Source organism: Molossus molossus, unplaced genomic scaffold (genome assembly GCF_014108415.1).
Source record: "Molossus molossus isolate mMolMol1 unplaced genomic scaffold, mMolMol1.p scaffold_m16_p_3, whole genome shotgun sequence".
NCBI lineage: Eukaryota > Metazoa > Chordata > Mammalia > Chiroptera > Molossidae > Molossus > Molossus molossus.
This window is the reverse complement of record NW_023425366.1, coordinates 96,740,241-96,760,915: the sequence shown is the minus strand read 5'-3', so window position 1 is coordinate 96,760,915 and position 20,675 is coordinate 96,740,241. Positions and strand designations below refer to the sequence as shown.

The 20,675-nt window shown below is 54.2% G+C and overlaps 2 protein-coding genes across 4 annotated transcripts; both read left to right on the top strand.

The window, feature by feature from the left end:
- The first annotated feature begins 178 nt into the window (after positions 1–178).
- On the top strand, positions 179–11,960 carry LRCH4 (leucine rich repeats and calponin homology domain containing 4). 3 transcript variants are annotated; one of them, XM_036280883.1, is made up of 18 exons: positions 179–430; positions 4,221–4,365; positions 4,524–4,650; positions 4,843–4,948; positions 7,210–7,346; positions 7,490–7,605; positions 7,747–7,846; positions 8,082–8,172; positions 8,263–8,339; positions 8,457–8,518; positions 8,628–8,774; positions 8,888–8,956; positions 9,048–9,157; positions 9,279–9,362; positions 9,592–9,677; positions 9,861–9,998; positions 10,097–10,174; positions 10,472–11,455. In XM_036280883.1, the coding sequence occupies exons 1-18, from the start codon at positions 211–213 to the stop codon at positions 10,667–10,669; spliced, it is 2,091 nt and encodes a 696-aa protein (XP_036136776.1). In that variant the 5' UTR covers positions 179–210; the 3' UTR covers positions 10,670–11,455. The 3 variants fall into 3 exon arrangements, with proteins under 3 accessions (XP_036136776.1, XP_036136775.1, XP_036136774.1); XM_036280882.1 differs by lacking the exon at positions 10,472–11,455 and adding an exon at positions 11,462–11,960 and having other exon boundaries at positions 198–430; XM_036280881.1 differs by having other exon boundaries at positions 198–430; positions 9,607–9,677.
- A 223-nt stretch (positions 11,961–12,183) lies between these two features.
- Positions 12,184–13,776, top strand: SAP25 (Sin3A associated protein 25). The gene is made up of 6 exons (XM_036280891.1): positions 12,184–12,405; positions 12,617–12,717; positions 12,812–12,918; positions 13,012–13,165; positions 13,287–13,384; positions 13,467–13,776. Exons 1-6 carry the CDS (start codon positions 12,260–12,262, stop codon positions 13,767–13,769), a joined length of 909 nt encoding a protein of 302 aa, XP_036136784.1. The 5' UTR covers positions 12,184–12,259; the 3' UTR covers positions 13,770–13,776.
- The last annotated feature ends 6,899 nt before the right edge of the window (positions 13,777–20,675 follow it).

Genomic DNA, 20,675 nt, shown 5'->3' with positions numbered 1-20,675 from the left:
CCTTCTCTAGCCTCACTCCAGCGCCAAAGTCTCCACCCCCACGGCGGGTTCTGATTAGCCACTTCCGATGCATCTAGGGACCGCGATTGGTCCACCGGATCTCTGGTCCCACTTCCTCCCCCTTGAAGTCACTACGGCGGCTCCAAGGAGGGAAGAGGGGGGAGGGACGGCCGGTCCCGTCAGTCAGGCAGCGGTAGCCGCCAGGAGCGGATGGCGACGGCGGTAGCGGCCTCACTCGCCGCGGGAGGTGAGGAGGCGGCAGCCACGACCTCTGTTCCAGGGTCTCCAGGTCTCCCTGGGAGCCGCAGTGCAGAGCGGGCCCTCGAAGAGGCCGTGGCTACTGGGACCCTGAACCTGTCTAACCGGCGCTTGAAGCACTTCCCCCGGGGCGCGGCCCGCAGCTACGACCTGTCAGACATCACTCAGGCTGGTGAGTGCACCCGGCTGTGAGCCCAGCAGGGACCCTCATTTGCATAGCCCCGCCCCCTTGCTGGCTTCTCCCGGGGCTGGGGAATCTAGCACTCTCCCTTCACCTGGAGGTCTGCGTTCTAGACCCTGCTGATTTGCATAAGCCTGCTAGCACCCCCTCCCCACCTTTGGAACTACTAGACAATGAACGCATTTCTCGTTTGCTCGGAAAGCCCAGCGTTCCGGGCCGAGCCCCCCCACCCCGCCCTTTGCTTTTCTTTATTTGCATACTGGCGCACTTGTAGAACGGTCCCGCCTCTTACCTGGTTAGCTTATTTGCATGGCTTCTTCAACCTCAGTTCTGATAGTTCCATAAAGGAGTCCTCCATGGACCCTCCTAATGACTCCTTTCTCTTACTCCACTTCGTGTGCAATTCTTCCCCCGTTTCACCGAGATCCGAACAGACTTAGAACCTCCTTCCCATGAATTTGTCCCTAACAACCCAATGTTTCTGCTTACTTTGCCAATAGTCCCGCCCTCTAAGGTCGCTGGCCCTCCACTCTTTGCCCAGCCAGCCTATGGGAAAGAAGCAAATCTTCCACCTCCCTTCTGTTCCCCAACTCTTCCACCTATTATTCCTGACCCCCTTATCTGAGACTCCCCCTTCTGTTGTGTGTGAGGTCACTATGGAGCCTGTGACCTCATAGGGACCTTAGAATTCCCATTTCTGTTTGTTTCTGCTTTCCCCAGGGGAAGAGACTTGAGGCAATTGCTAAAAGGAAGGAAATCTTATCTCTTTGCTAGGAGTGCTGGAAACCTAGAGACTGACTATCCTTCCACTCCCCACCCACAGGATCCCTCTAATCATGCTTTCTCCACCCTGTTGATGGTGGGGTTTGGGGGACTTTACTGTGACAGGTGAGTCAGGCCTCAGCTGCTCTGGAGACAACCTATGACCTTGGGCTGGCAGCTGTGTGTGTGTATGTGTGTGTGTGTGTGTAGGGGTTGGAAGAAGGGAGGAGAACTGCATTCCCGAAGCCCCACCCCAGCCTAGCCCAGGGTGGGACTTGGGGCTGGATGAGAGTGTCCTTCTGTTGACACTGTGTTGGGACTGCATTTCTCCCCTAGCAGGTGCCTGCTCACCTGCAAACACTCAAGTGGACACAGACAGACTCTCTTTCCTCATTGTCCCGGGGAGAACCAGTTTAAACCTCTCCACTTCTCTTGGATTGCTGGATAAACTAACTTGCCCACTATGCAGTGAGTGAGTTCAGGGAATGGGTGAGCCCCAGGAGCCACCCTCTCTGTCTCCCCCAACTGCCTAACCCCCAAGCTCCAGATTGACCTCAGCAGCTGTGCGACACTCGATGTCTGTTCTCTTTCCCCTCCCCCTTGCTTGTTTTTTGACAAAGACCAAATGTTATTCTTTACTTCCTTAGCGCTCTGTGTCTGTGAGTGGACTCCTGGGGAAAACTACCAAGAACTCCCTGATCTTCCCAGCTCTCCCCCTCCCACTCTCCTTCCCCAGCATTTGGCTCAGGGTGCAGCCAGTTCTCCTGTGAGTGAGCTTGTGTGATGAAGTGGGAAAATCCCAGCTTTCTGAGAACCCTTTTCTGCCCTGCTCTCCATGCAGGAATTCTCACAACTTTCAGGGCCCAGGTTCTAGGCCAGTTGGGGGTCTATCTTATCCAGACCTGTCTTCTCTGTCCCCTCTCCTCAAGCAGGATGCTTTATAGCTTGGGGTGGAAAGGGGAAGTGACAAAAGCACGGTGTTGCCCATACCCTGCCTCTAGACCTCCTTGCCCTCCAACCCAGATTAAAAGCTTCACCACTTTGCTGCCAGAATCATTTTGAACCTTCTCCTCCTGCTTTCTCATCTCTTTCTGAACCAGTGTTTTCCATGCATGTTTCCTATGGCATAGGTCCCTGATATCGTTTGGACTCTTGTTCCTGGTGCCTGATAGTAGGATGACTCCTGAGATGGGAGGAGGGGTGACTCTCACAAAGGAGAAGTGCAGCTCATTCTCTCACAGACCACATCCTGTGCCTCCTGTGCCCTGCCTCCTCCTGCCTGGGCTCCCTTCCGCTCCTAGCTTTTGCCCCTGTCATTCGCTTACCCTGTCATAAATTGTTCTCCTCTACCTTCATCCATATGTATGTGCACACACATTTTGGTGGATGCAGAGAAAGCAGGCAGGTGGAGGGTGAGAATAGGAGGACTGCATCTGATCCTCCCACCCTTTCCGGAACTGTCTTCTCCTGTGATAGATCTATGTGTACCAGGGTTGGGAGCAAAGAGGGAGAGAGAATGATTCCTAGGTTATCAGGCTGTCATCTGCTCTGGCAAACACAAGGCCCATGAGAGACAGAACCTGAAAGATTGTTTCTACTTCATTTCCTGTCACAAGACCCATTTCCTTGGGGGATATACCCTGGCTTCTCCTCCCCTCAGCTTTTGCTCATTCCTCCCTGGGGAGGACTGTCTAAGAAGCTCAACCAAGTACTGCTGCCCAGGACTTTCCCCAGCAGGCCTTGGGCCCCTCCCAGTACAGGCCAAGCAGAAGAAACATAAACCCAGACATAGAGGTCTAAGCATTGAATGCCTCCAGACTGGTAGGAAACCAAATACCTAACTCCTTGTGTTGGACTAGCAAGCTACCACTTGAGCTGAGGGGGCAGGAATAGATTCTACCCTCCTTCCCACCCTCTCCACTGGTCACTGTGTTTAAGACACAGGCAAAGGAGGTGATTGCTTGAAGTCTGGGACAGAAGAGAGGAAGTAGAGGAGGGCTGGTGGGGCTATAAGAGGGTGGAAATGAGCCAGCCCTAAAGAAGGTGTGCCTAGATGGGAGGGACCAAAGGATTCTAGCTCCCACCTCCAGCTTGGTTGACTTGCCTTTCCTTCCTGGTCCTTGGAAGTCTGTTACTTCATAGATCCTTGGACCTGGCTTGCTATTCTTAGGGGCTGGTGAAAATCCATTGTCCAGTGTTGGGAGCCTTAACTCCAGAGCCAAGCTTTAATAACCCTTGGTTTTTCCCCTCAGTTGAAAACAGGTTGAGGTTGGGAAACAGGACTCCTGAGGAAGGATGGGCTTTCTAAGTGGTCTCCCCCAGAGATTGTCCATATTCTTTAAAAAAATTTTTTCTTCTTCTTTATTGATTTTAGAGAGAGAGGAAAGGAGAGGGAGAGATGATAGAAACATTGATGAGAGAGAACATTGATTGGCCGCCTCCTGCATGCCCCCCACTGGGGATTTGGCCCACAACCTGGGCATGTGCCCTGACTGGGAATCAAACCAGTGACATCTTGGTGCATGGGTTGACGCTCAACCACTGAGCCACACCGGCCGGGCAATTGTCCATATTCTTACCTTGAGCCTTCCAGTTCATCACCTTCCTACTTTCTTTGGAGCATTAGCACTCTCTTGTGACCTTTGCCTTCCACCTCTCCTGGCATCACTGAGCAATAAGAAACCACAAAAGTTATAGAATCCAGCCACCTTTCCAAGATAGCCCTTCATTTGTTTGTTTGAAGACAGCATTCACAGCTTGTCCCCACCCACCTCCAAGTCTGGGCTTCTCCAGCCCAATGACCCTAAGGCCTCTGCCTTCCCTTTGCCATTCTGGTCATTCTTGGAATGTGCTCCAGTTTGCAGAAGGCTTTGTTCTCTTTCCAGGTAGCCCAGGTTTATAGACCTGATTCTTCGGGTCTGCTGGGGAGGTAGAGGGCTAGGCATCTGGTTTTGGAGAAGTTCAAGGTCCAGGCTTGGCCTCTCCACTGCTCTCAGACCCTGATATTTGTTTCCTCTAGACCTGTCCCGGAACCGGTTTCCCGAGGTGCCAGAGGCAGCGTGCCAGCTGGTGTCCCTGGAGGGCCTGAGCCTCTACCACAATTGCCTGAGATGCCTGAACCCAGCTTTGGGGAATCTCACAGCTCTCACCTACCTCAACCTCAGGTAAGGAGGTGGGGCCAGGGGAGGGTGTGGCTTATCCTTCTCAGCCCCAAGAACCAGTGTACAGTACTCCAGGTGACCCCCTTGGTGACTTTTACAGGAGGGCCACACTGGGATGCTCTACGTGGGGAGTGAGCTCACTGCCTTTCTTCCTTCCACAGCCGAAACCAGCTGTCATCGCTTCCACCGTACATCTGCCAGCTGCCCTTGCGGGTACTCATTGTCAGCAACAACAAACTGGGAGCCCTGCCTCCTGACATCAGCACCTTGGGAAGCCTACGGCAGCTTGTGAGAATGGGGAGCAGGGCGAAAAGAGGGACTGTAAAGTCAGGCACCAGGGACCTTTTTGGGAGAGAAGTTGAGGAAAAGCAGGATGCGTCCTAGGGGAGAGGCCAAGACTAAAGGAGGTGGCCAGAGACAGGAGACAGTTTCTGATGCTCCTGGTCTTGTGACTTCTTCCTACTTTTTTCCTCATTTCAGGATGTGAGCAGCAATGAGTTGCAGTCCCTCCCCACAGAGCTGTGCAGCCTCCCTTCCCTGCGGGATCTCAATGTTCGGAGGAACCAGCTCAGCACTCTTCCTGATGGTGAGGAAAATGAAGAATTGGATGGGAGGTAGGGTGAGAAAGTGAGAGAGACAGACTACCTTGGAGAAGTCAGAGAAAAGGAATCTTCCACAGAAAAATAATGCTTAGCTGACCAGGGTTTTGCATTGTATAAAACAAACTAAATTATTTTATTTGCTCTTGACCAGCAACCCTCTGAGGCTGTCAAGGCCTGGGTTATTAAGCTCTATTTTACAAATGTGGAAAAAGATACAGAAGGAGGAGTAGGTGAGTGCGTCAGTGCCCTGTAGAATCTCAAGGTCCCAAGGGGCCTTTGCGGTTGACCAGTGTTATCATTCACCCCAGCAGGAGCTCTCATACACCTGAGTCAGATGATACCCTATGCCTCCTCCCCAAAGAGTCTGAATCAGTGGGGCCACACGCTGGAGCCCAAGCAGACCCATTTTAATGAGCTAATTGTGATGCATCCCAACATCTGATAGCCTCTGCTCCAATAGTCATGCCTTCTTTTATTCAGCCAGTTATTTTGTGTATGTGTTTCCTGTGCTTTAGGTGGGGGCCAGGTAAATGTGAGTGATGTCACTCAGATCTGGGACCATCTCTTAAAATTTAATGGTTTAATTAAATCTTAATTTAATGGGAGAGACAAGCAGAGGGAAGTTCTAGAACAGAAAACTTAGAGAGCTACCAGAATTACAGGGAGGCACTAGCTCTGCTTGGGGAACTTGTGGAAGGTTTTGCTCCAGAGGTGCAGCAGGAGCTGACCTTTGAAGAAGAGTTCTTCACCTTCTGTATCCCAGGCAGAGGAAACCCCGTGTGCAAAGCATGTGGGTGAGAGGGAGCCCGGTCCAGCATGTATGTGGTTAGAAAGGCAAGCCAGGGCTAGGCAGAAAGGACCTGTGCCATGCTAACCTAGGTTCTGAAGAACAAGAGACAGGAGTCAGGAGGTCTTTTGCTTTCTCTGGGGTCCCCCTTACTCCTACACTAGCCCTCTTCTAAGTCATTAGGGGTACAAATAAGAATTTGATCAGAGCTCTATCTGGGCCATAAGACCCCAGCAAAATGTCCTGGGGACACAGAGGAGGGAGCAATGAATTCTAATATATTGTCTGGGCAAATTGTAGGGAGAAGGTGAGGAGCTGAACCTTGAAAAATGTGTGGACAGTTTGGCCGGTATGGCCCAGTGGTTGAGCATTGACCCATGTACCAAGAGGTTGCTGGTTTGGCTCTGGCCAGTTTTGCTCAGTGGTCGCCCGTGGACCAGAGAGTTTCGGGTTTGGTTCCCTTAGGGGCATGTGTCTCGGTTGCAGTTGGTCCCCGGCCCTGGTTGAGGTCATGTGGGTGGCAACCATTCGGTGTGTCTCTCCCACATCAATGTTTCTCTCTCTCTTTCCCCTTCTCTCCCTCCCTCTCTATCTGAGAATAGATGCAAAAATATCCTCGAGTGAGGATAGATTAAAAAAAAAAAAGTCACTGGTTCGATTGCCAGTCAGGGCATATGCCCAGGTTGCAGGCTCGATTCCCGGTAGGGGGCATTCAGGAGGCAGCTGATCAGTGTTTCTCTCTCATTGATATTTCTGTCTCACTCTCTCTTCCTCTCTCTCTAAAAATCAATAAAAAAAGAAAAGAAACGAAAAATGTATGAACAGAACAATGGCATTCTCCTAGTTGAGCAAATAGCATATAGAAAGGCCCAGAAGCCAAGGGGCAAGAGGGTTGTCTGATGCAGTATGAGGATGGGCAGTGAGGTGGGAATCATGGGCTGAGCCAGATCAGACAAAGGTACCCCTATCTGTGGGCAAACACAGTCTCAACCAGGGGGCAGGGCTTGGCGAGTGAAGTGCAGGTAGGATTGCAGCCCCTCCTGCCTGGGTACCTTTGTGTGGGGCACAGCTCACTTACTCTCAGCAGCCCCAGCTGCAAGTCATGGAAGGTTTTTGAGCAATGTGGTATCAGTTTGGTTTGGGGCTTGTGATGGTCACTTGAGAAAGAAGGAGTGGTTGGAATGGGGAGTGGGCAGGAGGAGAAATGGAGGAAGCACCTGGGGTGGGCAGGAGGTGAAGTTGATAGGCCTGATGGGGGAGGGGAGGCATATCTGAGTGGGAAGAGGAGCAGGGAGGCTATTCATGGGGAGTGCCCTCAGCTAGCCAGCCAGGGCAGAAGCCAGCTGGTCACCCCTGATGGGCCCAGGGGTGACCAGCTGGCCAGAGCAGAGGGTAGAGGAAGAAAACACAAGGTCCCCCCTTGGGCATACTCCTGACTATTTTCTCACCCACCCCCAGAGCTGGGGGACCTTCCTCTTGTCCGTCTGGATTTTTCCTGTAACCGCATCTCCTGCATCCCCGTCTCCTTCTGCCGCCTCAGGCACCTGCAGGTCATTCTGCTGGACAGCAACCCCCTGCAAAGCCCGCCTGCCCAGGTGAGTGGTGGGCCTGGGGTGGACACTGGGGACAGGGCTGAGACTGGGCAGGAGTTGGGGGGGTGGGTCCCTTTGGTAACCAAGCAGGATCCGGTGCCCCCTCACTTCCCCCTAACTCCTTTAATGCTCCTTTTCACACTTAGATCTGCCTGAAGGGGAAACTTCACATCTTCAAGTACTTGTCAACAGAGGCTGGACGGCGTGGAGGCACTGCACTGGGTGACCTGGCCCCTTCCCGCCCCCCAAGTTTTAGCCCTTGGTAAATAAGGGTGTGGGAAGAAAGGAAACTTCTGGATCCCTAAAGCCCCTTCTTGGCATCAAGGTCCCCATGGTTTCCAGAGGGAGGATGGGGGTTGCTACCCAGTACAGGACTGACCAGCTTCTCCCCGGCTGGCCCTAGCCCAGCTGAGGACTTATTTCCGGGACGTCGGTACGATGGTGGGCTGGACTCAGGCTTCCACAGTGTTGACAGTGGCAGCAAGAGGTGGTCTGGAAATGAGGTAAGTGCCTCCTTTCCAAGGCAGTCTGAGCCCTGGGGGAGAACCTCTGAGCCCGAACCCTTTGCATTTTACTTCTTAATCTGAGAGTGGCAGATGGCGGCTGAAACTGTCTTCTTCCCTTGCCCAAGTATCCTGGGGAAGGATTGGCTTAGCAGCAGATCCCAGGGCCCTGAACCCATGAGCTCCCAGCACTACAGAGACGCTGTCTTCTATTTCTGACTTTCTGCATTTACAGTCAACGGATGACTTTTCGGAGTTGTCGTTTCGGATCTCGGAGCTGGCCCGGGAACCTCGGGGGCCCAGGGAGCGGAAGGAGGATGGCTGTGGTGAGTGGTCGTGTCAGGAGCCCTGGGGCTAAGGGGAATGGACAAGCCTGAAGGCCCCCATCTGCTTGCTGACATGTCCTGCCTCTCCAGCTGATGGAGACCCTGAGCAGATTGACTTCATTGATAGCCACATGCCTGGGGAGGATGAAGAGCGAGGTGCTGCCAAGGTGAGAGGCCAGCCCTTGTCCATATGTTCATCTGCTGTGACAGCAGAGCTGGAGGGAGGGGCCAGTGCAGGTTTGGAGATAGGTACTCCCTCAGCCCTTTTGCTGCTCTTTCTTTAGGAGCAGCGGCCACCAGAATTAAGCCCTGTGTCAGGGGACAGGGAGAGGGCACCAAACAGCAGGTACCAGAGCCACCTGAGCCGGCACCTCCTCCCTTTATTCCATCTCCCTGCACCCTTTCTCCTTTTCCCTGACCTGCTCTACCCATCTCATCCTGCCTTTGCCCCTCAGGCGGGAGGAGCTGTCTGGAGAGGAGCGGCGGCGCCCGGACACCTTGCAGTTGTGGCAGGAGCGTGAGCGGCGGCAGCAGCAGCAGCAGCAGCAGCAGCAGCAGCAACAGCAACAGAGTGGAATGTGGGGGGCCCCCAGGAAGGACAGGTGTGGTCCAGGGGCTTTTGCTGGGAGGTGGGCCCTAGAAATGAGTGGAAATGAGCCCTCCTAAGCAGCTCTGCTCCTCATACTGCTGACCCCACAACTCCTTCATTTTCTAGTTTTATGAAGCTGGGGGTCAGAGCTGCTGGTGGAGGTACTGCTGCCTCGTCCACTCAAGCCACTTACAAGTATGTGTCCTAGACTGCACCACCCTGAGCTCTTTCCCTGCACACCTGCCCCCTGAACATCCCCTCTAATTACCTTTCTGTCTCTCCTCAGCGGCATGCCCAAGTCCAGTGCCACCCAACTGGGAGCTTCAGGGGGACAGAGAGCTCCTGCCTCTGTCTCAGCCCTCACCTCCCAGGAGCCCCTTCCTATAGCTGGACCAGGTGTGACAGGGGCTTTGGGAAGAGGATGGGGGCTTGTGTAGGTGAGGGGTGAACTGAGGAAAGAGTGGGACTCTGAGGGGATGTCTCTCATCTGCCCCTGTCCCCTGCCTCTTGTCCCCAGTGACAGCGCCCGTTCCTCGGCCACTTGGCTCCATCCAGAGACCAAACAGCTTCCTTTTCCGTTCTTCCTCTCAGAGTGGCTCAGGTGGGTCTCTCCTCCCCAGTACTAACCCAGTACTAACCCAGTGCTAACCCAGCACTAATCCCTGGGCTACAATCACCCCTTCTGGCCTGTGAGTTCTCTGGTCAATTGTCCCTTTGTGTTGAAAATCTCACAAGCAGAGAGACAGGAGATGTGGGTGCCAGACACGGCAACCCAGCTACAAAATCAAAAGTGGTAGTGAAGACAGCCCACATACCCTCCTTTTCACCAGGTCCTTCCTCACCAGACTCTGTCTTGAGACCTCGGCGATCCCCCCAACTTCTGGATGAGAAGGAGCTGATGGCTCAATTGCGCCAGGTAAAAGAGGTGGGATTTGCATGAATGGGGCCTGGGCTCAGTGCGGCACCTCATGGAGTTCCCTGGCCTCCCTCAATATCCTTTTTGTCTACTCTGGTGCTTTGAGGACAGGAGAGGCAGGTTGGAGTTCCTGCTGACTCAGACATTCTCACGCTACACACACACCCTTTCACTGCCTTTCAGGTCCTTGAGTCACAGCTGCAGCGGCCCCTGCCTGAGGACCTGGCAGAGGCTCTGGCCAATGGCGTCATCCTCTGTCAGCTGGCCAACCAGCTGAGACCCCGCTCCGTGCCCTTCATTCATGTACCCTCACCTGCTGTGGTTAGTTGGGGCCCAGGGTGGGAAGTAGGGATGGGACAGGGGTCTCCTATGACCCCTCCCTTATTTTCTTCTCTTTTTCCTTTCTTACACATCTCCAGCCAAAACTCAGTACCCTCAAGTCTCGGAAGAATGTGGAGAGTTTCTTAGAAGCCTGTCGAAAAATGGGGGTGCCTGAGGTATGGGGGGGTCTCAGGAGCCTGGGGCTGGTCTCTATTATAGAGTGGTGGTGTCCTGGGCTTAGTTGAGCTCTTTGCATGGATAGCAGGGTTCCATTCACAGGGGTTATCTGCTCCCCAGAAGGAAGCTCCTGTCCTGCATGTCTCCCTTCCCTGTGTGCCTCCCTTCCCTGCATTCTGCATGTTGGTGTGGCTCAGCCCTGGCATGTAAGGGAAGGGGGTGGAAGGAATTGTCTTGCTGCTGCTGCTGACGTCTGCCCTTTGTCCTTGTCCATCTGTCCTACTCTCCCTTCCCAGGCTGACCTGTGCTCGCCCTCGGATCTCCTCCAGGGCACCGTCCAGGGGCTGTGGACCACCCTGGAGGCTGTGAAGCGGGTGGGGGGCAGGGCCCCCCCACCCCTCTGGCCTCCCTCTGGTCTGGGCGGCTTCATCCTCTTCTACATGGTCCTCATGCTGCTGCTCTATGTCGTCTACACTCGGTTCCTGGGTTCCTAGGACCTGAAGCCACCCTTCCCTCACCACCTCGCCCTATTTCTATTTATAAGACTCCTGTGCAACCCCCATGCCCACCTGTGGTGCCTTCAGCCCCTACCAAAGACACTAGTGAAGTCCCCCCTCACAAACACTGATCTCAGAGGCCCCACTCTGGTGTCCCCAGACCCTGGGCCCCCAGCCTCTGGCCCCTCCCATCTCAGTGCTGATGGTGCCTTCATGCCCTCTCCCACCCAACCCTGCCCTCTGCTCCCCCAGAGGGGGTAGGTCTTAACTTTCCTATTCTCACTCTCCATCTCCTACTCCCCACCCTCGATACAGGGGGCTAAATTATCTATATTTTGTAGAGAGAACTCTATATTTGTAGGAGATGCAGGGCCCAAGCTGGGTCCCCATCTCTTGTATAAATTGTACAGACTGTGGCTGCCTGTGTGTGTGTGTGTTTGCGTCTGCTCCTACTGTGGCCAGGTCCAGTCCTGGCAGTGCCCATTGGGCTCCATGTGCGTGCCTATTCCAGCATTTCCCTCTAGAAATGACAGGTCTTTTCTCCCTCCTGAGCCTTGGCTCCAGTGTCATCTCCCTTCTGTTATGTGCTGGCAGCTTACTTGCATCTCATTTGTCCTCAAGGCATGTCCAGGGTGCCCCTGACCTTTGTCTCCTACATTTTTAAGGGCCATCCTGTCAGCTCCCTTTGACCAGGCTCCTTTAGAGTGTCTCCCACCCTGCCCTCTGCCAAGGGCTGGGAAGCCCAGAGGAGATGTAAAGGGGGACTTAATCTGGGCCCCTCCCCCCCAGGAGTCCCTGTGCCAGCCCCACCACATCCTGGAAGAGGAGGGGGCCCCGGGAAGGGGCCTCCCCTACATCGCTGCTGTCGTCCACGCACTGCTGGAGCAGTCTTAGGGGTTGAGGTAGGGGCGCAGGGCCACGACCAGCCTGGGATCCAGGAACAGAAGACAGCCATGCCTGGGCTCTGCTCTCTAGAGAGGACTGGTGAGGGCGGCCTTAGGTCTGGCCCTGTTCCTCAGGCACCCCTTACCCAAGGGGTTGGAAGCAGTCCTGCCCAGCAAGGTGCCTGGATTCTTCTGGGTGTGGCTGAGGGTCTGGGATGGAGATGGGGCACCGGATGTTGTATCAAGTGCAATAAAGAAGCCAGAAGGTCTCTAAGTTGCCGCTCATTTGTATGTCTGCGAATGAAAGCAGTGAAAGCAACGTTTTGCGGGAAAAGGGGTCCCCTCCATGTCCACAGCTGGGTTCTAAAGTGACCTTTGCTTAGCGCCACCCTTTCACACGGTGCTAGAGGAAGGTCGGCTGCGCCGACCCCACCGACAGGGGGCACCCGCGGGACCCCAGCGGGAGCGCGTGCCACGTGGCCCGGAAACGCACTAGGAACGCACCGGCATCACTGCGAGGCCCTGTGAGGGAGGTGGGTGAGGTGGGCGGGCAACCTGGGCTCACTGGGGACCGCAGGGTAGTGCCCAACACTGAGGGAGGCTGGGACCACGTCGGGGCCAGGGCAGGTGGGGTGGAAGGCCCGGGTAGCGCAGGGCACGGCACAGAGGTGCGGCCCTGCCCTTCCCTACCCCAAGACGTGGCATGTTGCCGTGGCCCTTTCCGCGGTGGGACGCTGGTGAGAAGCAGGCGCTTGAGGAACAGGGCCCCTCACCGTGCAGTGACCCCAGCATGGCTTGGAGCTCTGGAGAGGAAGCCCTGGGGGAGCCAGGTACACCCTCACAGAACAGGTGAGGGGGCACACTGGAGGCACTTGTGGGAAATCTGACGGGGAAGGGTACTACAGTGGGAGGAAATCTCAGTGGTCCACACCAAACAATGGGTATGTTCAGTCTCCTGGCACCAGGCACCTTAGGCCTTGTTATGGAAGTATTCAGACTTGCGGGGGTGGGGTGGGGTGGGGGGCTATGACAGGGGTATCTGAGTACCTTTACTCCCCAGCCCTCAGTCCCGGTCCCCAACGTTTTCCTGGACCCAGAGAGAACCGCTGCTGGCCCCACCTGCTTCAGGCCTGATGGCTGAGCAGTCCAAAGGAACCTCAGGTCGGTACTGGGCCTTGCCACCTCTACTCCTCTACACCTTTCACTGACTCCTGAGCCTATTTTAATCTCTTCAAGTTCCCCCCCTCCCCCCCAGTTCCCCTTTCCCCCCAGATGGCCTGTGAAGTGGCTTCTGCGAGGATGACCCCACTGGCACCATGGGACCCCAACTACAAGGCTAAAGCAGGACCTCAGCTGGTGTGGGTATGTAGGGGTACCTATGGCTCCAGTTTTGGGGTGGGGCAAGGATGCTCTGGGAGTAGGCTGAAGCTAGTGATCTTTCCTGACCCTCCACAGGGGCCCAGCTGTGCTGCTGGTGCCTCCTTCTCAGGCCGGACTTTGTGTCATCCTTCCTTCTGGCCACTGTACGAGGCAGCCTCAGGCAGGGATCCCAGACCCCTGACTTCTGCAGCAGTACTTCAGAAGGGCGAGCAGGTGCCAAGGGATGCAGGTAACTTTTCTTGGTCTCCATAGGCTCAGGACTAATGCTTTGTAAGCTCCTCAGGGAACCAGTGTAGCACCTCTTGGGATGGGAAACCCAGCCTGTCACCCTAACAGCTTTTTCTCCCCAGGGCTCCCGGTGATGTGCTGTGAAGATGCCTTTCTTTCAGACCCTCTGCTGCCCCCTGGGCAGCGTGTTCCCCTGTACTTGTCTGAGGCCCCTCAGCAGGTGAGCACTATTCCTGCCATTGCCTCATTTCAGCCTTCGTGCAGGGCTTGGGAGAAGACACTTTCCTCTCCTCTCTCCTCAGGTGATGGGCTCTCTGAAGCTGCTGCTCCCATCCCCTATCATGTCCCCCCAGGTCCGCCCCACCCGGTCCCCTGGCTGCTGCACTGCCTGGCTCAGTGGGCCTGAACTGATTGCCCTCACTGGCCTCCTACAGATGAGCCAGGGGGAACCAAGACCTAGCTCCATGGGTTCCTCAGCAGCTCCCATGCCCCCTTCTGGTCCCCCAGACCCTGTCTCTGATCACCCAGGATCCAGTGGTGGCCAGAGCTGTTCTCACTGCACTGACCCTTCTCTCCCATGGACCCCTGACACCAGTTGTCCATAGCACCTCTGTTGGCACCATGGGCCTCCTACTCTTTCAGGAAGTTCTGTTGGCAATAAAATAGTGTTGGTTTGCAAACAGGCTCCTTGTGGTGGGTAACAGAATGGGGCACTCAGGCAGGGATAGTGGGTCTCTTCCTCTATAGCAGCTTTGGCTGCCCTCCCTTAAAATTTTTGTTACTCATTGGCTACCCCCTACAGTAGGCTGGGGGACATGAGCCTAAGACCCTTTCAGACTGACCAAAGAAGGTACCTTCAATAAGGCACGGTACAGTTCCCCAGACTGAGTATATAAGCAAGGATTCCATCAGCTCTGCCAGGCCTGGGAAAGGGAGAATTGTGTAAGCATGTGGCTGACAGTGGGAGAGGCATATTTGGGAGTAAGGGGTGGCACATCACTTTTGGGGGACACTAAATGTAAGATACCTGGTGCTCTCATCCTTCTTGCGCCGAGGTCCCAGAAGTTCAGCTTTGGAGCTGGGGTTAGTTCTTTAGCTTGTAAACACAGGCAGGCACTGCAGGTGTGTGTGTGTGTGTGGTGGCGGCGGGGGAGATAGGTCCTCGTGAGAGTCCTCATTAGAGGCAGAGTGGCAGCCAAGGCTGACCTGAGACTCTGGACTGATGCTGCATAACTTTGCAGGGAAACAGAGAGGATTGGAGCGTTGGCTGAGAAAGACCAGAGTTTGTAGAATTTTTTGGAGGTGTGTTCTAGAATTTTCTCTCTAAAATAATCCAATGTCTTGGGGAACCTCCTCCTGAAGATTCCCCATAGCTAGAAGGGGCCGAGTGGGCAGTGGGCCCTAAGGGGCAGCTCAGTACCTCTGTAGGTTACCAGTCCTAGGGGGATTCTGGGCCTTAGAATCCCTCAGTTGTGAGAACAGGTGGGAAGGCATTCATAACTTTGCCACTTTCTCTTCCCCTCCTCACTGTCCATCTGTCAGCTAGATCTAGTGGGCTCTCACCCTTGCCTCTAGAATTGGTTTTGGAACTTGACTGGGGTAACTGTGTGGGCAGTGTGTGCTGGCCTGGGTGGTGTTGCCTTGTGCTTCTAGAGGAGGGACCAGGTCCAGGTCAACTAGTTGAGGTGACTGTCTGGGGGGTCCAGTATGGCAGTGTCCATTTTTTTTTTTTAATCCTCACCCGAGGACATTTTGCCATTTTTTATTCAGATAGAGTGGGAGGGAGAGAGAGGTAGAGAGAGAGAGAAACAATGATGTGAAAGGGACACATCGAGTGGCTGCCACCCGCGTGACCAACCAGGGCCGGGGACAAACTGCAACGGAAGTACATGCCCTTAGCGGGAACTGAACCCGGGTCTCTCTGGACCACAGGCCAACGCTCTAACCGCTGAGCCAAACCGGCCAGGGTGGCAGTGTCCATTTCTGAGTAGTTCCGGGCCATGTACTCAGTGTACATGTACTCCCTGGCCAGCTCAGATGGCCAAGCAGGGCTGATAGCCTGCTGCTTTCCAGCTCTCCCCAGTGCCAGGATGGGGGCCCTGGAACCTGTGTCCTGGCTCCCTGGCCCCTGGCTTGTAGGAATGGGGCAGGGAGCTCCAGGAAGAGGACCCTGGCAGAAACAGCTCATGGGTACTTACTCAGGGCCCTCCTAATCCAGGCCATCCCTCTCTAAGCCCTCTGGGTATGAGGCTGTTGCCCCTAGCATCTCAGGGTCTGAAGGGTTGCTTGCTCTCTCCTATCACCCAGGAACCCCCCCCCACACACACACACACACGCACACACATCTTATAGCTCAGGCCTCTTGATTGGACTATGAAGATCTGGATCCATGAAGTTGGAGGACAGAGGGTCTGGAGGCACTTGTCAGGGGATCCTTTGTCAGAGGCTCAGCCCTACTACCAGCACTACTATCTTTTCATGGTGGCCAGGACAGTTTCATGAATGCTTTGGGCCACCACAGCCTCTAGCACCTATAGCCACAGCTCCCAGGGACTCATGGGCACCTGAGTGGCTGAGTTCTAGGAAGGAGTCTGCATGGCCTCAGCAGCACATGCTGATTATGTACAGGAGCAGGGCCAGTGGTAGTGATGCCAGGGTGTCCCCCGAACCTTTGCCCCTTGGCTTCCGCAGTAGGCTCAGGCACAGGCAGTAGTGGCCACTGCCCAGGCCTCACATCCACCCCAGCTCCTTGGGCCACAGCTTCACAGGCCAGACATCCTGAAACAGAATGAGGACCCAGGTCTTGGGGTCCTTATGGTAACTGGAACTTGGAAAGACAATTATATGGTCACAGGAGGCTTCTGGGCAGGGAGGTTGGAGTCACTGCCCAATAACTGATAAAGTGTAAATGCTTAATGTTTGATTTCCGTGACCTAGGGGAGGGACAGGTTATGGATAGACCAAATCCACAACCATTCGATCCTGGCCCCTATACCCTCTGCCCACCCCGGACTTGGGCCTCATCGGCGGTGTCAGGCGTGCACCTGCTGGAGGGTGCTGTACCACGCCTGCTGCTATGTCTCTCTGGTCACCACCACACCCACTTAGGCTGTGGTCACGCGTGTAGAGGACAATCAGTTGGCCCTGATGCATGTCCATGTGCTTGCTGATGGTGCACACACCCACCAGGTTCACACTGAGCTGCGGTGGTACTCCACCAGCGCAAAGCTTCTCGTTTTGATAACACTCGAAGTGGGGCGGACCTGCACGGAGCATGAAGAAGAGGTGCTGGGACTTTTGCTTCCATAAGTGGCTGCAGAGCCACGGTGGACCCAGGCGCACATCGGCCAACTTGGACTCTAATGTCATTGTGGGTCACCACCTCTGAAGTTCTTTCTGGCCCACAGGCAATAAAGTGGTCGGAGGACAAGCTGAGAGGGCTGGGGAAAGGCCAGAAGTGGGGTAGAGGTGGCTGCAAACCGTCTCGATGTCAAGCGTCTCCCCTCTGCTCCCTACTTGAAGTTTAGGGCAAGGGGTCTGCAGTGCCCCCTGGCTGTGTGCAATGTGTGTCACAGCAGCTGCTCGATGGCCGGGACACTCTAGTCTCCAAGGGCCTTGGTAGATTGATCCTGGCTGGCTTCCTGTGCCTCCTCTCCACCAACAGCTCCGGACTCTTCACCCCCTCTAGGTTAACCCATGTGCACCCTGGGAGCTGGATGCCTGCCAGGTGGTGGAAGCGGAGTCTGAGCTGGAACAGCCTCTACCCCACCTGCTGGGACTAGGCTTTGGCAGGGGGGTGGGGAGCCATGGGGGCATCTCCGTTGATTTGAGTTTACTGCTGAGAAAGTGGCCATGTGAGGTGAATGTGAATGGAACATGGAACTGTGTCCGCGGTGATAGTGCTGGCAGCAGCATTGGCAGTCCTGGATCACCTGTGGCTGAGCCTGGCCACCCTTACAGTAAACTGCACCCTCTTCAGGTTCGAGCCATCCAATAATCTTCCCACTCAGGACTGGTTGTATACTCTTCCTTCCCAAGTGAACCCAGGAGCCAGACCACAGAGCATTGGGTTGTACTGACTTCCAAGAAGCTGGAAGTTGTTTGGGATAAGTCAACTTGTGGATTGGCCCCTGTGTACAGCCCATACCCACCAGAATCCAGGTCAAGACCACAGAAGGAGATCCTATGGAGGGAAAAGCCATCTCTCGGGCATTCCTGTCATGCTGCCCCATTACCTTCAGCTCCTTCTCACTACCTCTCCAAAAATGCCACATGGGCCAGCTGAAGGCTCTGATCACAGTACAGATTCTCTGGTAGGTAGGGGTGTCCTCTGCCCTTTCCTTCCAGAGAGATTTGAGATGGTGTCAGAATTGACATTAAAAAAAAAAAAAAAAACTGATTTGAGAGTGAGGGAGAGAAACATTGACTTGTTCCACTTATTCATGCATTCATTGATGATTCTTGTATGTGCCCTGACTGGGAATTGAACCCCCAACCTTGGCGTATCAGATAACGCTCTAACCAACTGAACTACCAGGTCAGGGCTGGAATTCAAGCAGTTTACACTCCACTTCTGATCTTCCATGAACCAACTCACTTGGGGAAGATGGCACAGTACACATTCTACAAGACAAACCAGCAGTTGACACCAATGGAGGCCTTAGGAGATCTCATGATACCACTCTCATGGTAAATTAGATATCTAAAGGGGGAACTGAGGGTAGGGGAGGGGAAGAGGGCAATGTGTGGCCCCCATTAAAGATGGTGTTTGAGGAGGAGCACAGGTAAAGATGTAATGAGAACACTGAAGCAAGGGAACCTGATTCTTTTTCTGACTAGTCCAAGGGCCAGGACAGCCTGAGCAGAGAGTAGAGTTTCTCCATATCCCAGGGTGGAAGGAAGGAGCTAGAATACTGGAGGAGCCAAAGGTGCAGTGTGGGTAGAAGCTACCCACCTTTTCAAGGGTGATGCTGAGAGTGGGATGTGGAAGTTAGCCAGCATCCTGAGGGTGGGCATCCAGCCAGCAGGCAGGTGATGCCCAGGCCCATTTCCAAGTGCCCCCCATTTAGCCAAAGCCCCACCAAGGTGCAGAAGAGGTGCTGTCAGTTCATGTGGTGCACTGGGGACAGTGGGTGGTAGCTGCCATCATTGGTGGGTGTTGGCCAGGGAGAGGCAGGTATATGGATCCGTAAGTAATCACCAAAACAGTATGTTCAAGGCTATAGCCCCCAGTATGGCCGTCATCTATGTACCATATGCCACTGTGCAAGTTGCAGGGACACAAAAGCCATTGAAGGCCCCTCCCCTTCCCAGTCTGGGTACTGCCTTGAAGAGCTGGGTACCCAAAAGGCCGACATACCTGCTGTGCCCCTGGCCTAGAGCCTTACTCCCCAAGCTTGATTTGAAACTACCCACAGGAGGGTCTTGTCATACCTACTCCTTTCTACTCCTCATGGAACAGGCCACCTTGCAGCACCCCAGTCCTGTGAAATCACAGCTGCTGTCACAGAGATCAGCTCCAGATCACCTTGTGTTATCAAACCCTTAAGTGCTGGGTAAAGATAAAGCAGGAAGCAGCAGGGATCCTAGTGCCTGGATTCTGGGCAAGTAGCAGCGGTAGGTGGGTTGGTAATCAACACCAGGTGATTTAGTTTGCTGGATACCAGGAAAAGCCTAAAGCCAAAATGGCCTCATTAGTTGCCCTAGCAACATTTCCCTTGTTCTTACAATAAAAACAAGATTTATTCTAGCCTGTTGCCCGGTAACTTGAGTTGCTCTCCAGGGACAGGAAATGGCAGAACCTCAGCTCTACTGGATGAGAACACTTCTCCCAATCAGAGGGGTCTGCCTATGCATCCCACTGCCAGGTGCAGGGCAGTCATGAGATGGTATCTTCACATTCTAAGTCCTTGTGGAAATACCTTGTTACACAGGAAAGAAACCTAGAGGGAGGAGGCTGGGGGCCTAGGCTAGGATGTTTCCATGTGCCCTCCCTCCCCCATTCTGGGTTCCCATTCCTCTGTGGAGGGTGATGCAGGAACAGCACCATATATTTAGCCCCTTCCTTCGGTCATCCCCCCCCCCCCCCATTGGCTCCAAGGTTCCAATGTGGACAGAATGGAGCTCTTCAGAGGTCCTGGGGACCTGCACCTGCTTCCTCACCCAGAGGTGACCTGCTGAAGGCTGGAACCAAGCCAGAGGATGGTTGTCTGCAGAGCATGGTCACAGTAGTGGTCAGGGGGAAACATGAGGACTTGGTCAGAAACCTTGTGAGAGCCTGGGCCAGTCCCTCCAGCCCCACAGTGTGCATGCAGCCTGGTTCAGATATGCAACCACTAGGCAGGGCCATGCAGGGATGCCCCAGGGGTTAGAGCGGGAGGAACACAGCTTAGTCATTTAGACATTTTCTATCAGGCCAGGGATTTTTCCATTCTTTGCCACTTGCCTGGAGAGAGGAGGCCCAGCTGCCCAGAGAGGCAGCTGCAATCCTAGTCTTGGCTTGTGCCTGGGGAACTCTTGATTTTTCTGCCATGGGTCTGAGGCTGACCCAGTGTAACTTCTGACTGGTCATCCAGCTCTGGCCAGTATGTTGGTTGTAGTCTTTGTTGGACAGAGTGACTGGGAAGCAGGGAGAGGGTACTGCAGGGAGGTCCTGGGCCCAGGCACCAAGCAGTAAGGAGATCCCTGGGAAACAGCAGGAGTGTGACTGAAACACGCAAAAAGAGTCATTGCAGCTCCTGGTCCTTTAAATCTCACCTCCAAACCCCAGTGTTTTAGTTAGGAAAGGAGGAGTGGGGAGCTGGGAAAAATAAAAAAGGCTCCTTTTCCTATTACACAACAGATATCAGCTTCCCTGCTCTTCCCTGGTTCTAAGCAGAGAGAATGACAAAGAGAAAGGGAGAAGAAGAGAGAGATAATCAAGGGTGGCAGAGAAAAATACTAGAAGGGAACAGACAAAACAGAATAAATCCAAGGAAAACAGGATAGTGGTCCACCCTGGGAGATCCCACCAGGAGATGAAAGGAAGGCAGAAGCTGAGAGAATGAAAACAGACATAAGACAGGATGGGTGGCCCTCACTGGTTTGGCTTAGTGGTTAGAGTGTTGGCCTATGGACCAAAGAGTTGTGGGTTCGATTCCAGTCAAGAGCATGTATCTCAGTTTGGTTCGATCCCTGGCCCTGGTCAGGGTCATGTGGGAAGTGGCTGGTTGATGTATCCCTCTCACATTGATGTTTCTCTCTCTCTCTCCCTTCCCACTCTATATGAAAATCAATGGAAAAGTATCCTCGGGTAAGGATTAAAAAAAACAAACTTTCAAAAAAAAGGAGGATGCCATCCTGGTTGGGCAAATAGCAGCTGCTGGAGGTATTTTCAGAAAAATCTTCAAAGTAAATAAAGTGATAATCCAATTCCCATCTCTCCTTGCTGTTCCACTGTTAATTCCATTGGGTAGAGCCCTGGCCAATTTGGCTCAGCAGTTAGCGTGTTGGGTTAGAGCAGGGGCGAGGAG

Excerpts from the sequence above, each read along its gene's own strand:
- SAP25 (XM_036280891.1), top strand. The coding sequence starts at position 12,260 with ATGTTGCCGTGGCCCTTTCCGCGGTGGGACGCTGGTGAGAAGCAGGCG. Across the intron at positions 13,166-13,286 it reads GCAGGTGCCAAGGGATGCAG|GGCTCCCGGTGATGTGCTGT; the intron begins GTAACTTTTCTT and ends TTTTCTCCCCAG. Across the intron at positions 13,385-13,466 it reads TGTCTGAGGCCCCTCAGCAG|GTGATGGGCTCTCTGAAGCT; the intron begins GTGAGCACTATT and ends CTCTCTCCTCAG.
- LRCH4 (XM_036280883.1), top strand. The coding sequence starts at position 211 with ATGGCGACGGCGGTAGCGGCCTCACTCGCCGCGGGAGGTGAGGAGGCG. Across the intron at positions 4,651-4,842 it reads TGGGAAGCCTACGGCAGCTT|GATGTGAGCAGCAATGAGTT; the intron begins GTGAGAATGGGG and ends TCCTCATTTCAG. Across the intron at positions 8,957-9,047 it reads TCCACTCAAGCCACTTACAA|CGGCATGCCCAAGTCCAGTG; the intron begins GTATGTGTCCTA and ends GTCTCTCCTCAG.